General features: G+C 51.2%; 1 protein-coding gene across 1 annotated transcript in view; it reads left to right on the top strand.

Annotated features, from left to right (window-relative positions):
- RRP1B (ribosomal RNA processing 1B) overlaps positions 1-7,731 on the top strand; it is a 125,385-nt gene extending 117,654 nt beyond the window's left edge. Inside the window, exon 16 of the mRNA XM_086935884.1 lies at positions 6,580-7,731. Coding sequence (XP_086792010.1) covers positions 6,580-7,043 — 464 coding nt within the window. The 3' untranslated portion in view covers positions 7,044-7,731. The remainder of the gene's footprint in view (positions 1-6,579) is intronic.
- The last annotated feature ends 7,591 nt before the right edge of the window (positions 7,732-15,322 follow it).

Genomic DNA, 15,322 nt, shown 5'->3' with positions numbered 1-15,322 from the left:
CGCGGCCCGTCCATCTAGAACGCCGAGCTCGAGGATTGTGAGCTATCCATCATATCCTCGCATCTACCAGATTGGTAACAAGACTGTCCCGCTACCCCCTTCCCATCCAAGAGACTAGAACCGAGGGGACCCGTGAGTCCAGACCTCCTTGTACCATTCTACCGTACTTAAAGATTGCTTATAAAGAACGTTAAACCTTATCTTTGTGTGGTGTACATCTGTGGGGGGGAAGTTACTCGTCTGTACGATCGCTGGAGACGGCTCTCCCCGGAGACCTCTCCCCTTGTCCTCGGCCGACCCTCCCGGTTCGTCTAACATTGGTGGCAGCGGTGGGATCCGAATCAACGCGTAATCGTACAGAGAGTAGCTCACCCCACGACGAAACCACAATGACAACCAAAGAGAGCGGATCCACCGAGAAATTCCAGATGGAGAAATTGGAAGAGTACAGCCATCGTGAATTGAAACAATTCTGCATTGAACTAGGCATTGCTACCACCGGACTGAGTACTAAAGACGATTTCAAGCACGCCATTGAGTCGTGGGCAGAAACCGGGGCCGTCAGACCCCCGGACCAAAACGTTGCAGCATCAGAGAGGAACACCACGGCTCCCGAGGAACGAAGAACGGGTCTCTCGCAGGAAGAGATCCAAGAGAGAGAAAAAAGCAGACTACATGAGTTAGAAATGGCCCGGCTCAAAATGGACGGTGAACTCAAATTAGCTGAACAAAAACTGAACCTAGAACATCTGCGGCTCCGAGAAGAACGGGAAGAAAAACGGAGGCAGAGAGAGCTCGAAGAAAAGAGATTAGCGTACGAACACGAGCGCAAACTAGCAGAAATAGACCTACGGAAGCAGAACAAAGAACTGGGGATGCCCGAGCAACCCGCACCCCAGGAGCGACAGAAAAGAAAGTACACATCCCCAAGGATGTCGTTCGAGAGTATTTCCGAGATGACGACATACAACAATGGTTCAAGGCCTACAAGATCGCCATGACCTCCCACCGGATCGATCGAAGTGACTGGGGAGCCGGTCTATGGGGGAGGTTCGTCAATGAAGGCCGCGATGCCCTGTTACAGCTCCCAGACCATCTGATGACCTCCTATGACCACATGAAGGCTGTCCTCCTCACCCGATATGGGCTCACACCCGAAATGTACCGCCAGAGGTTCCGAGACTGCACCCGGATCCCGGGTACAACTTGGGTGGAATATGTAAACTATTTCAGCCGAGCCTTCGAGGGTTGGATCAAGGGAAGCCATGTAACGACCTACGAGCAACTTTTTAATCTCATGGTGTGGGAGCACCTCTCTAACAACTGCTTCGTCGAGCTCAGGCAGCACCTCCTCGACAGTAAATTGACTGACCCACGGCAGCTCGCCGCCGAGGCTGACCGGTGGGAGAGCACTCGAGTAGGCCGGAGTGGGCCGCACGAACAGAACCGGAACAACCAAGGTCAGCACCGTCCCCGAGGCGGAGGAGGAGGCCAGGGGCGAGGAAGAGACGCCGTCCCGGCCGCTCCCGCTGCCAGCACCCCGGCCAACCGGGGCAACCCCCCGGTGCGCCCGGGGTACCGAGCCAATGTCACGTGTCACCGATGCCAGCGAGTCGGCCACTACGCCAATGACCCGAACTGTCCACAGAACCAGACTCCGAGACCCCGCCAGGTAGCTGCCGCCGCCCTGGGGGGAGAACAAATCTCCGAAGAACAGGAAGAATGCGAGCAAGAACAACAAGAGTGGGAACCGGCCGCCATGGTTCTAGCGTGCCTAGGAGGAAGAGACATGGTCCCGCGGGCTCCCCTACCCGCCAACACCAGAAAATATAGTCAGTGGGTGAACATTAATGGGCGCAGGGCCGAAGCCCTACGTGACACGGGCCAGTGTGATGGCCGTCCGCTGTCACCTGGTGACCCCAGAACAGATCTTGCCGAACATTCTCTGCCCCGTCTGTTCAGCCGACAATTCGGAGAGTCTATGTCGGATGGCCTGCGTCCCCTTCGAATGGGGAAGAGTCTCCGGCATGTTGAAGGTGACGGTCTGAGATGATGCCCCCGTGGACTGTCTCCTGGGGAATGATCTTGAGAGTTCCCCGTGGGCCGCCGTAGAGAGAAGAGAACACCTGGGGATGTTGGGCCTCCCGGACTGGGCGTGCGTAACCACCCGGTCCATGGCCGCCCGTACCATCCCCCGACCAGAAGAACCCGAATGGCCAGCACCTCCTCCCCCGATCGCTCCAGTAGAAGACACCGACCATACCGTCCCCCCAGAGCAAACTCCCGAAGGGCTCACTCAGCCCCAGGACCTTCCCGGCCTGGCTCAATGGCGTCAAGAAGGGGGGCCCACCCAGGAACAGTTCCGTCAAGAGCAGAAGACCTGTCCCTCCCTCGAGGGACTCCGCCAGCAAGCCCTCGCCCAGAGCGCAGGGGACACCACCGGAGCCCATTGGATCTATTGGGACAACGACCTGTTGTACAGTGAACAGAGAATCGCGGAGTTAGGGGCCAGTCGAGTGCTGGTGGTGCATCTCCGCTTTAGAGACTTCTTGTTAAATTTGGCCCACGATGTCCCCCTGGCTGGACACCTGGGTCAGGACAAAACCTACAGTCGCCTGGTGACCCACTTTTTCTGGCCCAAGATGAGAAACAACGTCCTCAACCACGTGCCAGGCCAGTGGGAAGAGCGGCCGCAAACTTAAAGCCCCTCTGCAACCCTTCCCAGTTGTCACCACCCCGTTCGAGAGGGTGGGAATAGACATTGTGGGGCCCCTGGACCCCCGTACAGCACAAGGACATCGGTTCATCCTGGTACTAGTGGACCACGCCACCCGCTACCCCGAGGCTGTTACCCTGCGAACTGTAAAAGCCCCGGTGGTCGGCCAGGCCTTAATGGGGATCTTCTCCCGGGTGGGCTTTCCCCGAGAAGTCGTCAGCGACAGAGGCACAAACTTTATTTCAAAATATATGAAGTCCCTCTGGCAACAGTGCGGGGTCACCTACCGATTCACGACCCCCTATCACCCTCAAGGAAACAGACTAGTCGAGCGGTTCAACCGCACGCTCAAAGGGATGATTGGGGGGTTGGAAGAGCCCCTCCGTCGCCAGTGGGATGTGCTACTGCCGTGCCTCCTCTTTGCATATCGAGAGGTCCCCCAGACGTCCCTCGGCTTCAGCCCGTTCAAACTCCTGTACGGACACCCTGTGCGAGGGCCCCTCAGCCTAGTCAAAGAAGGTTGGGAGATGGCCCCCCTAAAGACCCCTCCAGATGTCTTCAAGTACCTCCTGACCCTCCGCAATCAGACCAGGCGATTCAGAGAAATGGCGAAAGCGAACCTTGAGGCCAGTCAGGAGGACATGAAGAAATGGTACGATCAAAATGCCTCCTCCATCGAATTCGAACCTGGCCAGCAAGTGTGGGTGATGTCCCCCACCGAACCATGTGCCTTGCAGGACAAGTGGACGGGGCCCTTCAAAGTGGTCGAACGCAAGAGCCCCGTCACCTATCTCATCGATATGGAATCTTCACGGAACCCCCTCCGGGTCCTCCACGCCAATAGACTCAAACCCCACTTCGTGCGCTCGGAGCTCAGCCTCCTGATGGCTACAGACAGCGGAGCGGAAGAAGACTCCGAGCCTCTCCCTGATCTCCTAAAGACCCGTGAGAAAGATGGTTCCGTGGACGGGGTCCGACTCTCAGATGCCCTCACCCCGGAACAGCGCCAAGGCTGCCGGGACCTCCTGCTGCAGTTTGCGACCCTGTTTTCCCTCACCCCAGGGGTCACCCCCTGGTGCTTGCACGACGTGGACACTGGGGACAGTCCCCCTATCAGACATCGAGCGTACCGCGTACCAGATCGGGTACGGGCCTGCATCCAAGAGGAGGTGTCAAAGATGCTCACGCTCGGGGTCATCGAGCCTTCAGACAGCCCCTGGGCCAGCCCGGTCGTGCTGGTCCCCAAAGCTGCTGCCCCCGGCACCACCCCTGAGCTCCGATTCTGCGTCGACTATCGGGGCTTGAACGCTGTCACCAGAACCGACGCTCAACCCATCCCCCGAGCAGATGAACTGATCGACCGCATGGGGGCTGCCCGCTACCTCAGCATCTTCGACCTGACAGCGGGCTACTGGCAGATCGGTCTCACACCCCGGGCTCAAGAACGATCCGCCTTTTCCACCCCCGATGGCCACTATCACTTCAAAGTCATGTCATTCGGCATGAAGAATGCTCCAGCTACTTTTCAGCGACTGGTGAACCAGGTCTTGGCGGGACTCGAGGAGTTCAGCGCCGCCTACCTGGACGATATAGCTGTGTACAGCCGCCACTGGTCCGACCACCTCCACCACCTTCGAGAGGTCCTGCAGGCCCTCCAACGGGCCGGCCTCACAATCAAGGCCAGCAAGTGCCAAATTGGTCAGGGGTCCGTGACCTATCTCGGACACCAGGTGGGAAGCGGTCTGGTGGCCCCTCTTCAACTCAAGATCGCTGCCATCCAGTCCTGGCAGCCTCCCGTCACGCAGACCGAGGTCCGAGCCTTCTTGGGGCTCACCGGCTACTACCGGCGGTTCGTGAGGGACTATGGCAGCATTGTGGGGCCCCTCACGGAACTCACATCCAAAAACCACCCGAAGAAGGTCAACTGGACCCCAGACTGTCAAGCGGCCTTCGAGAAGCTGAAGGCCGCCATGTGCACTGCCCCTGTGCTCCAGGCCCCCGACTACAGTCGGGAATTCATCGTACAAACGGATGCCTCTGACCATGGCATTGGGGCGGTCCTCTCCCAGTTGAACCCCGAAGGACTTGACCAACCAGTGGCCTTCATCAGCAGACGTCTCCTGGCCCGAGAACAGCGCTGGAGTACCATCGAGAGGGAGGCCTTCGCAGTGGTGTGGGCCCTCAAAAAGCTCCGGCCCTATCTCTTCGGTACCCACTTCCGGGTGCAGACAGATCGGGCCCTGCAGTGGCTAATGCAGATGCGGGGGGAAAACCCCAAACTATTGCGTTGGTCCATCTCCCTGCAGGGTATGGACTTCACTGTGGAACATCGACCTGGCCAAGACCACGCCAACGCAGATGGCCTGTCACGCTTTTTCCGCCTCGACGAGGAGAGTCCCCAAGAGGATGGGTGACTCTCCCCGCCTTCAGCTGGGGGGGACGCATGTTGGACAGGCCACACGAAGGGCTTGCTCCCTCCCCGCATGACAGGGCCCGAGCCCCGGCCCTCCAGGCGTTACCCACAGAAGCCACCCGCACCCCGTCACATACGGGACTCCTGCCCCCGGACATCTCTGTATCATGGGGCCGAACCACTACCGGCTCCCTCGCCGGCCCAGCCGCCATCTTGGACACTGCACCACGAGGCCGCGTGGCCTCAGATCGACCCTAACCCTGGGCCTGGCCAGGCCCCGACATCCCGGCACCACCATCCACCCAGGAGGTGAACGGACCACTTGGCAGGTCAATGGGAGAAGAAGTGTCGATGGCTCTCCCCCGCCAGGTGCCGATCGCCCCCAGCTCCCCCGGGCGCTGGCTCCACCCCCCTGCTGGGTGTCTGGACTTCCTCATCCCGGACCTCCCGACCTCCAAGTGCGAGGGTCCGGACATCAAAGGGCGCCAGACCTATAACTGGGGCAGCTCCAGAGCAGGAAGGCAGTTGTATCCTGGAGTCGAGAGACACCGCGAAGAACTCATCCTTGACGGACTACTGGCGCTGCCGTAGCCCTGCCTTGCGAACTATCGTCTTGCCTGCTGGCGCTGCCGCTGCATCCTTCATCCTCGTCGGGACCTGCTGGCGCTGCCGCGGACCGTTGTAACTACCACCTTCACCGGGACCTGCCGGCGCTGCCGCGGCCCGTCCATCTAGAACGCCGAGCTCGAGGATTGTGAGCTATCCATCGTATCCTCGCATCTACCAGATTGGTAACAAGACTGTCCCGCTACCCCCTTCCCATCCAAGAGACTGGAACCGAGGGGACCCGTGAGTCCAGACCTCCTTGTACCATTCTACCGTACTTAAAGATTGCTTATAAAGAACGTTAAACCTTATCTTTGTGTGGTGTACATCTGTGGGGGGGAAGTTACTCGTCTGTACGATCGCTGGAGACGGCTCTCCCCGGAGACCTCTCCCCTTGTCCTCGGCCGACCCTCCCGGTCCGTCTAACACCACACATGTCTGATACCAAAAGGAAAATAGATGTGGGTCGAGCCTTCCCAGGGATCTGTTTCTACTTGAGGGGGCCTGATGGGAACATTTGTTGAAAATCCAACAAACTTCATGTTCAGTGTGTTCTCCCAGGCAGCAATGAGATATTGATTCAGGGGTTACCCCAATACATACTTGCACAAGACTAAAGAGGCACATATGTTTTAACAAACAAATGCAAAATTTGATTCCTCTGGTCACCGGACTGTGCAAACATTGTGATAGCAAAAGGGTTAACATGTCTGTTATACTGCACAAGGAGGGGTTGCCATTCTCTAGGAGTTAGATGGTTATTGTGGTCTGACGTCCCTTTTAATGATTAGTATTTGAGGGCTACTACCCTGTGATCTAAATGCTTTCATTTGTTTCCTCACAGAATTCAAGAAAACAGACAAGAGTATTCTTGTGAGCCCAGGCGTTGCTCCACGAATCGCCTTCAATCCAGAGCAGAAGCCTCTGCATGGGGTGTTAAAGACACCACCTCTCAGCAGTACACCGGGGAGTTCGAGTAAGAAGAAAGTAAAAAAGCATACCTCATTCTTATGCACACCCACGCAGAAGCAAGGAACAGCTTTCTCCACACCCACTCAGAAGAGACCCACAACTTTCTCTACACCCACTAAGAAGAAAACTCCATCTTTCTCCACACCTATCCAGAAGCAGGGAGTTGCCTTCTCACCCATCCAGAAGAAAGGGTCAACATTCTCGACACCCAATCGGAAGAAAAATTCTGCCTTCTCCTCACCCACCCAGAAGCATTCGAAGCCACTAACCCCTAAGTCCATCGCTGCTGTGTCCACACCTACCCAAAAGCGAGCCAAGGCCTCAGATTACTTCTAGAGTGAAGATGCCTCGACCTGTTCATGAGGGTTATTTTTTTACAGACTGGTCAAAACCTGTTTTGCAAGAGTAATAGTGGACACTGCTGCCTGAGAAAGGATCTCTATGAATTGTGGTGGTAGCCGGTGTTTTCATAATCAATGTACAAACGATGAAAGTGGTACCACCATTGAGTCAAAAGCTGATATGTTGCTCCCTGGACTGTAGCTTTTGTGGCCACGGACTGTCCTGCTATGTCAGGACTAGATAGTGTTTTAATTTAAGAAACCAGAAATCTATTTTGTCGGACATCGCTGCCAAGCCGGTTTTCTTCATGGGGCCCTCTTTCCCCGTGTCAGCTTAGCAGCCGCTATTCCCTCTACCCTAGGCTGCTGCTCTCCCTGTAGTGCTGGCATTTTTCTCCCATACCTTGACCTTCCTACTCCCTGCATTAGAATTAGAAGAGCATGAAATACTCTTCGTTCTGAACTACTGTCCTGAGATGGATCCATTGTGATCATAGAACAGTGGCAGCGGCTCAAGGTCCACTGACGCTGATGTTTGCTATGTGATGGGCTTTGTAAAAACCTAATTATGCCAGCTTGGTGTATATCAATTTTACATGGTGCAAAAAGTATCCAGTTTTGTGGAGTTATGTCATTTTTCTGTTAACTATTCTTATAAGAAAAATGAATTGTAAGCAAATCTACTTGTATTTCTTATAATTTGAGTTCCTAAGTTTGAATTTCCTTGCTGGCTTATTACATGTTTTAATGTCCACAGAAGGGATTAGTATGATACTTCTAACACACAAACAGTCCTCACCTTAGGATATCCTCCAGGTGGCAGACTAGAGACCGAAAAGTTTGTAGCAGTACTTCTGCGAGCCGCTAGATGAGATGCTGCAATTCTGCCCTGACTCCGTATTACTTTGAAAATGACAGAGCAAGCCAAATACAAGTGCCACTCCTGCACACCAGTGTTGATTATTTTCGTTTTATACCTTCGATTGCAGTTCTAGAGCTGTGATCTGTCGGTTTTTCGACAACTCATACTTTTTTACTGTTGATATATATGCTTAACATTATCCTGCCATCTAGTGTTGGGCTCGTACAATTACAAGTTGGTTTTCTTCAAAGAATTCTTTTAGTCATGAAGTATAGTGACTCCTCTGGTGTGCATTGCGCATGTTGCTTGGCTCCTTTGTTAAATAGTTTTTTCCATCATCGGGTTCGGACGTAGATATCGGAGCTCCGGGATTGGAGCTTAATTCCTCACGAGGCCTTGGTGGTGCTTGTTTTTTTCTCTCGAATTCAACACATTTCCCATCCAAACGACATCAGCTGGTGCTATTGGTCATTTCACGGCACCTGCCCAGACCCGGGCTTGCAAAACTTCTTTGCCTCTATTCTACAGGACAAATCCACTAGGGATGGATAAAACGCCCTTCAGCTTTTGCCCCAGTTGCCACACAAAGTACTCCCGGCAAGACCAACACGAAATGTGCAATCTATGTTTCTCCCCGGAACACGAAGAGCCTTCCTGTGAGGCGTGCTTGGCGTTCTGTTCCATTGGTACAGATCCTAACATCTATCCATCCAGTCACCGCCAGAGGATACATCATCGTACCATGATCCTATCATGAGGACTGGTGCATACCACAAGGTAACCCTACACACTATCCCACAAAAGGATGATTTCCTGGTTGAAACACTGAATAGATCACAAAACAAAAACTCAATCGCTTCCTATGCTTAAAGCACATTTAAGTAGCCATGAGAGTATGACATGTTTATGTTTATGGGATTTTTAGTGCGCAACTAATACCCTAAGGTGTCTAGGCGCAGCGAGATACACTGGATTACAGCACAGATCAGAGCACGTGATTGAAAAGCCAAGTCTTCAATAATTTGCGGAAGTTAATAAGGGTGGGAGCGGTTTTAATGTGCAAAGGGAGTGAGTTCCAAAGCACAGGAGTTGTTACCAGGAATCGTCTGTCACCCCAAGTGGCCGTTCTTGTCCGGGGGACAGTCAAAAGATAGCTAGCTGCTGATCTTAGATTCTTTTTGGGGATGTACACCTGAAAAGCCTCTTTTAAAAACTTCGGTCCTGTCTGGTGAATGGCCTTATAGGCTATGCAAAGAGCTTTAAATTTGATCCTGCTCTCGACCCTTAACCAATGGAGATGGCGTATGGCTGCAGAAGTGGAATGTCGCCTAGGATGTTAAGCAGGATCCGTGCTGCCATGTTTTGGACGGACTGAAGCTTGTTTAAGATATATTTGTGTGTACCAAGAAAGAGAGCATTTCCATAATCTAATTTTGAGAATACTAGGGTGGTAACTAGCGTTTTTCCTGCAGATACTGGTAAATACGGCAAGAGTTTTTTTATTTTCTTCAGTACAAAGAAAGCAGCCGAAACCACCTTGTTAACGTGGCATCCAAAAGATAACTTGTTATCAAAAATCACTCCCAGATTTCTGACCTTAGTGGCTGGCACCGGGGGGGGGATGGGGGGGGGCATCTGACTGGGCCACCATGTGTGAGACCATTCTGAGGAAATTGTGCCAAAGGTCATAACCTCAGTCTTCTCCGCATTAAGTTTCAGGCAGTTACCGTGCATCCATGATTGTACATCCAGTAATCCCTCCTGAAACTTAGCTGCTACCACGGGGCCATTCTTGTGCACCGTCAACACAAGCTGGGTATCATCGGCGTAGGTGGTTAGACGCATCCCGTGGGATTTAATGACCCTCGCCAAGTCCGAAACATAAATGTTGAAAAGTGTAGGACTTAACGAGGATCCTTGAGGGACCCCACAAGGCAATTCCGTAGTGGGCGAATAATAATTGCCCAGCTTTACTGCCTGTCTATGGTTGGCTAAAAAGGAGGCTATAAGGTCTTTGGCCAGATGATTAATCCCAAGGGTTGCGACACGGTCGACCAAGATGGTGTGGCCGACCGTGTCAAAGGCCGCCGACAGGTCCAATAGAATAAGAACTGCAGCTCCTCCCGAGTCCATAATCTCTCTAATTTCGTCTGAGGCTTTTATTAGTGCTGTCTCAGTTCCGTGTTCCCTCCGGAACCCGAACTGAGTGTCATCTAAGAGTTTATGATGATTAATAAACTCTGAGAGCGGTTTATTCATAGTTGCCTCTATGATTTTGGACGTGAAGGGAAGGCAGGCAATAGGCCTGTAGTTGGACGAAATAGTGGGGTCTAAGGAAGGCTTTTTAATTAAAGGTTTGACAATGGCCTTCTTCCAGCTTGCTGGGTAGACACCTGATTTAAATATGGAGTTGCATATTTCAGTTAGCGGCTGTGTAATAACCTTCTGTAGTTTATTCATTATAGTGGGGGGACAAGGATCAAGTGGGGAGCCTGATTTGATCTTACAAATCAGCGCACTGATCTGATCTTCAGTAGCTGGTTGAAGCTGATCAAAGGAGGGATGATTGGGTACTGGATAAATGATGGGTATAGCATCAGTTTTTCCTGCCTGTTCATTAGAAAAAGTGGAATAGATGTCCATCACCTTGGTTTTAAAGAAAGTGGCTAATGAATCACATAATTCCTGCGAGTTCTCAATTATAGGTCCACTTGGACTGGAAAGAGAATTCACCACTTGAAAGAGCATCCTAGCTGAGTTGTGTGCGTGCTCAATTTGGCCAGTGTAAAAGAGATTCTTTTGCGTGTTAATAGCTTTTTTGTAAATTGCTAGAGCGCTCTTATAATCTTGCTTAGCAGAGGGACTGTAATGTTTCCTCCATCGCCTTTTGAGATTTCTACAGTACTGACGCTGGAGGCGCAGTTCCTCTGTGTACCATTGAGCAGATGGAGTAGCTCTATTGGGGCGATAACATTTGTCAGGTGCGACTTGGTTGGCTGCCTTTAAAATCCATTCCTGAAAAGTAGTGGACATGGTCTCAGTATCACCTATGTTTTCTGGAATAGATGACATCAGGAGATTAATAAAATGTGGCATATCTGCCTTATTCCACATCCGTGCCCCCACTAGCGGGCAGACTTTAATCTGAGAAGGTTTAAGTGGTAACAGTTTGATCCTGAAGATTATGGCTTGATGGTCAGACCATATCAAAGGAAGTACTACTGATGTCTCAATTTTGGGGTCGTTGGTAAATAATCCGTCCAGTGTGTGCCCAGCGTTATGCGTGGGGCCCCTCACTAGCTGCTGCAGTCCTGTTGCCTGCATGTCAGCGATAAGTTGGGCTGTATCATGATTTTCCATGTTTTCAAGCGGAAAATTAAAGTCCCCAAGAATCGTATAATTTGGTGAACATATGATGATGCCGGTAAAAGCATTGCAGCTCAAGCAGCCAACCACATACGTATTACAAATTCTGTAGGACTACTCTCCAGATATAATCGTGCCACATGGGATGAAATGCTGGAACTGCCTGATCAATACCATCAACGTGGTATACAATTGGTGGAAGAAGCCCCTATACAGTGTGCCCTTGACTCCAGACACGAGCGCCCGAGAGGTTTACACCAGTATCCTCATCCGACACCACGCATGGCTTAGAAACTCTGGCTTCTAACCAGATGTACAACACCACCTGCTCAGTTTACCATTTGATGTTCAAAATATATTTGGGACACAGGTGGATGAACTGCTAGAAAAGTTACACAAAAACCACTGGAACCGCTAAAGCAATGGAGGCCCTACAAACATATGAACACCGTGGTTCCTTTTGTAGGGTCAGTACAGGGGTGCAGCGAGAGGGGGTTCCTTCACTGACCTGGCACTGGACATAAACAACAGGGCATCAGAGTAAATTACAGGAGTACATTTACCAGGGGTTCTTTCTGTAAAACAAATGATAGAAATGTTGGTAGCAACCCATAACAAAACTCCCACCCCTTCAATACAGTGACCCCCTACACCTCCCCAACCACATATAACACCAGTCATGTGAAGGTCAAAACATTCCTACCCACACTGGCAGAACATCACCACGGACCAGTAGGTGCTATCCATAATCAAAAATGGGTCTTCATTAGTACTCAAACTCTACTCACTATTCCACCAAAACAGGATGAGGTTTTTCTCGTTTAAAAAGGGGCAATAGAAGCGTACCCTTACAACATCAGGGACATAGAGTATACTCCCTTTATTTCCTCATTCCCAAGAAGGACAAAACCTTCCGGCGTATCCTAGATCTCGGGCCACTCTACAGATACATCGCCTCAGATTACTTCCACGTGGTCACAATGCAAGAGGTAATACTGCTACAGCAAGGAGATTTCATGGAAGCATTAGCCCTCAAGGATGCATACTTTCATATGGCCATACAGCCAGCACTCCACTATTATCTGTTTTCAACTCAATGGGCAACACGATCAGTTCAAGGTGCTACCCTTCGGGTCACTACAGCTCCAAGGGTGTAGGAAGCTGGCTCTGTATATACTATACCAAAGTGAGGTATAGTGTGCAGAGATTCCACTAGAGCCCCAAAGGCAGGCAGAGGTAAAGTCGGATAGCACCTCACTCTCTATTTGTGGTAGTGTGGTTGAGCATCAAGGCTTAATCCGAGGACAGTGTAAAACATTTGTGGTACACTAAGTCAGCAAATGAGATCACACATTCAGACTGAACTTCACAACAATTAGTTTTGTATAAAAATATTTTTTTAGTTAGTTTATTTTCTAGAACCAAGCAAGCCTGGCGCAAGTAAGCAATACATACTTTACAGTAGTAATGCAGTTTGTAAACCGTTTGAATTGCAATTGTATATGCACTTTGATTTGATTACAGTGGAGCTACTAGTAATGCAATGCATTTGGAATGCTGTACATATACTTTAGGCTTTTTAGTAGAATGTTAAGTAGATTACTTTACATATGACTTTTCTTACACAGTGCAGTATACCTGGATACTGCACTGGGACATTTCTTTTAAACAGGTAAGTAAAAGCTTTTTTGTTATTTAGTTACAGTATTAAAGGGTTGCTTAGATTTTCCAACTCCACACTTAGACACTTTTCACAGAAAAACAGTCAATGTTATCCTATCGTGGAAAACAGGGTTATCAGTTTAAAGGTAAGTGTTCGGTTGTGGGAGTTGGTATTCTGGAGATAGATTCAAGGGCCCCCAGGTTCAAGGATGCACTCTTACACCCTCAGCGGCACTAGGGCTGCCTGGTGCAGAGTGCTGAGGCCCTATGTTATCCAATTGGGTTAGGGGGACTTCGGTTGGTGACTGCTTATGAGCAGGCCACTGGGTTGTTGAAGCAAAGCTCCTGGACTTAAGCTTAGGGATATTTGGGGTTTAAGCCAGCACAGAAGATGCATCCTCAGCGGCACTGAGGCGGCTGGGTGCAGAGTGCTGTTTTGGCGCCTGGTAATTTTCAATGGCGAGTCTCTGGTTTGCAAACACACTGCAGGCTCGTGGACCAAGGTCTTCTGGGTGGGACCACCACTTAGAGAGGTAAGTTGGGATGCAGTGGGTTGGTTACCCACTGTTGTTTGGGCCACCCAAGGCCCTGGGGGCATCGGGTGATGGGGTGCCTTTTAGTGTGGGATCTTCTTACCAGCTCCTGGTCGTGGTTGGGGTACTTTCCAGTTTGAGGCTGCAGGTGTTGGTTGGAGGGTTGAGGCAGGTCAGAGGTCACTGGATCTTGGGTCAGGAATGCCGTGGACATCTCCTCTTGGTGTTAGACCACTCAAACTTGGGCTGTCGGCTTCTGATGTATACATCTGCCAGTGGATTCCTCATCTTGTGAATATCCCCTGCGTCGGCAACATTCGGAAATTCTTTTGTAGCTCTTCACGCCGATGTGGGTGATGTCAAAGAAGCACGGCATTGTGCGTGGCTCTGCGGACGTCCCTGACTCCATAATAGGACTCCGTCAGCGTGATGACATCTGATCCCTTTTTTCCACGTTGTCGACGCTAACAGTTTTTCTAGGGATCCTCAGTAGCTCTTTTGTTACTCTGTTACTGTTGGTTGTTACCAGTGATTTCTTGTTTCCAGTCGAGATGTCTTCGAAGAAAACTGGGTTCAAGCCCTGTGGAGATTGCGGAAAGATGATGTACATAACGAATCCGCACGAAGACTGTGTATGGTGTCTGTCTCCTGACCATTATGTCCAAGAGTGTCTCTGTTTTAAGAAGATGAACCCCAAGGCTCTGCGAGAAAAAGAGGTGAAGCTTCTTGTAGCGAAGATGAAAGGCAAGAAAGATAGGAAGAGTTCGAAGTCCTGGTCGAGGTCGGCTTCGAGGTAGTCTTCGGGGCATGCTTCTCAATCCAAGAAGAAGCATAAGAAGAGGAAGCACCGGTCTTGCGTCATTCCGAGAAGGAGTCGGATCCGAAGTCTCCAAGTCGTCGACATCGGCAGGATTATGTGTCTCCTTCACCTGTTGTACCGGATCCGGAAGGTGAGCCTTCGCCTGTGGAGTCACCGGAGCAGGCTCCGGCATCGAATCAGACGCCGACGCTTCCACCTCGAGAGGAGGAAGAGGCTCCTTTGCCTGAAGGCTCTGCGACTCCGGTGCATCATCCTGAGGATCCGGTTGACCCGATTCCTGTACCTCGACAGGAGCAGCCTGTGGGTCCATACCCTCTATTTCCAGGCCTGGGACAAGACCTGATGCATTATTGCAATGTATGGGGTCTTTTCAAGAGCCATGTACCCCTCTGGAGCACCAGTTGGTCCCATGGGTCCGATGGCCTTTAATCTGGGTGTCCCTCAGACATGTGCACTGGTGCCGTTTATGCCTTTTATGCCGGCACCAGCTCCGTCTTGGCATCTCTCGGCTCCGAGGTCATCGAGGCCGATTCCATCTTCACCGGCTCCAGTCTCGACTCGACCTCGTATGCTCCAGACTGATCCTCCAGCTCAGAGCTCGACGCCGGCTCCGTCGGTTGTGGCTCCATCAACGCCGATCCCGAGGATGAGGTCTAGGCGAGGAGAGAAGATCTTGAGCAGAGGAGATGGAGGAGGGTGAATTGCAAGAGTCTGATGATTTGGTTGATGATTTGTTTGATGACCTTAAGGAAGCAAGTGGTTTGGAGTTATCTCCGGAGCGGGAGCTTTCCTCTGCTCCTGATGCCCCATCAAAGGATGTAGCACCCTATCATATGGTCATTAGAAAGGCAGCTGAACTCTTAGATTTGAATCTGCCCACTGCGGAGTTTGAATCCAGCATTTTAACATGGGTACTCTATTCTCCCTCTTCAGTGGTGGAGCCGATGCTACTTTTTAATGAGGCAATTACTGAGCCTGTCTTGGAAGTGTGGCGTAAGCCCTTTTCGTCTCCTGCAGTTTCAAGGGCTGTT

The sequence above is a fragment of the Lissotriton vulgaris genome, chromosome 8, assembly GCF_964263255.1.
Source record: "Lissotriton vulgaris chromosome 8, aLisVul1.2, whole genome shotgun sequence".
Taxonomy (NCBI): Eukaryota; Metazoa; Chordata; class Amphibia; order Caudata; family Salamandridae; genus Lissotriton; species Lissotriton vulgaris.
The sequence above is the reverse complement of the archived record's forward strand: the minus strand, read 5'-3'. Positions and strand labels throughout refer to the sequence as shown.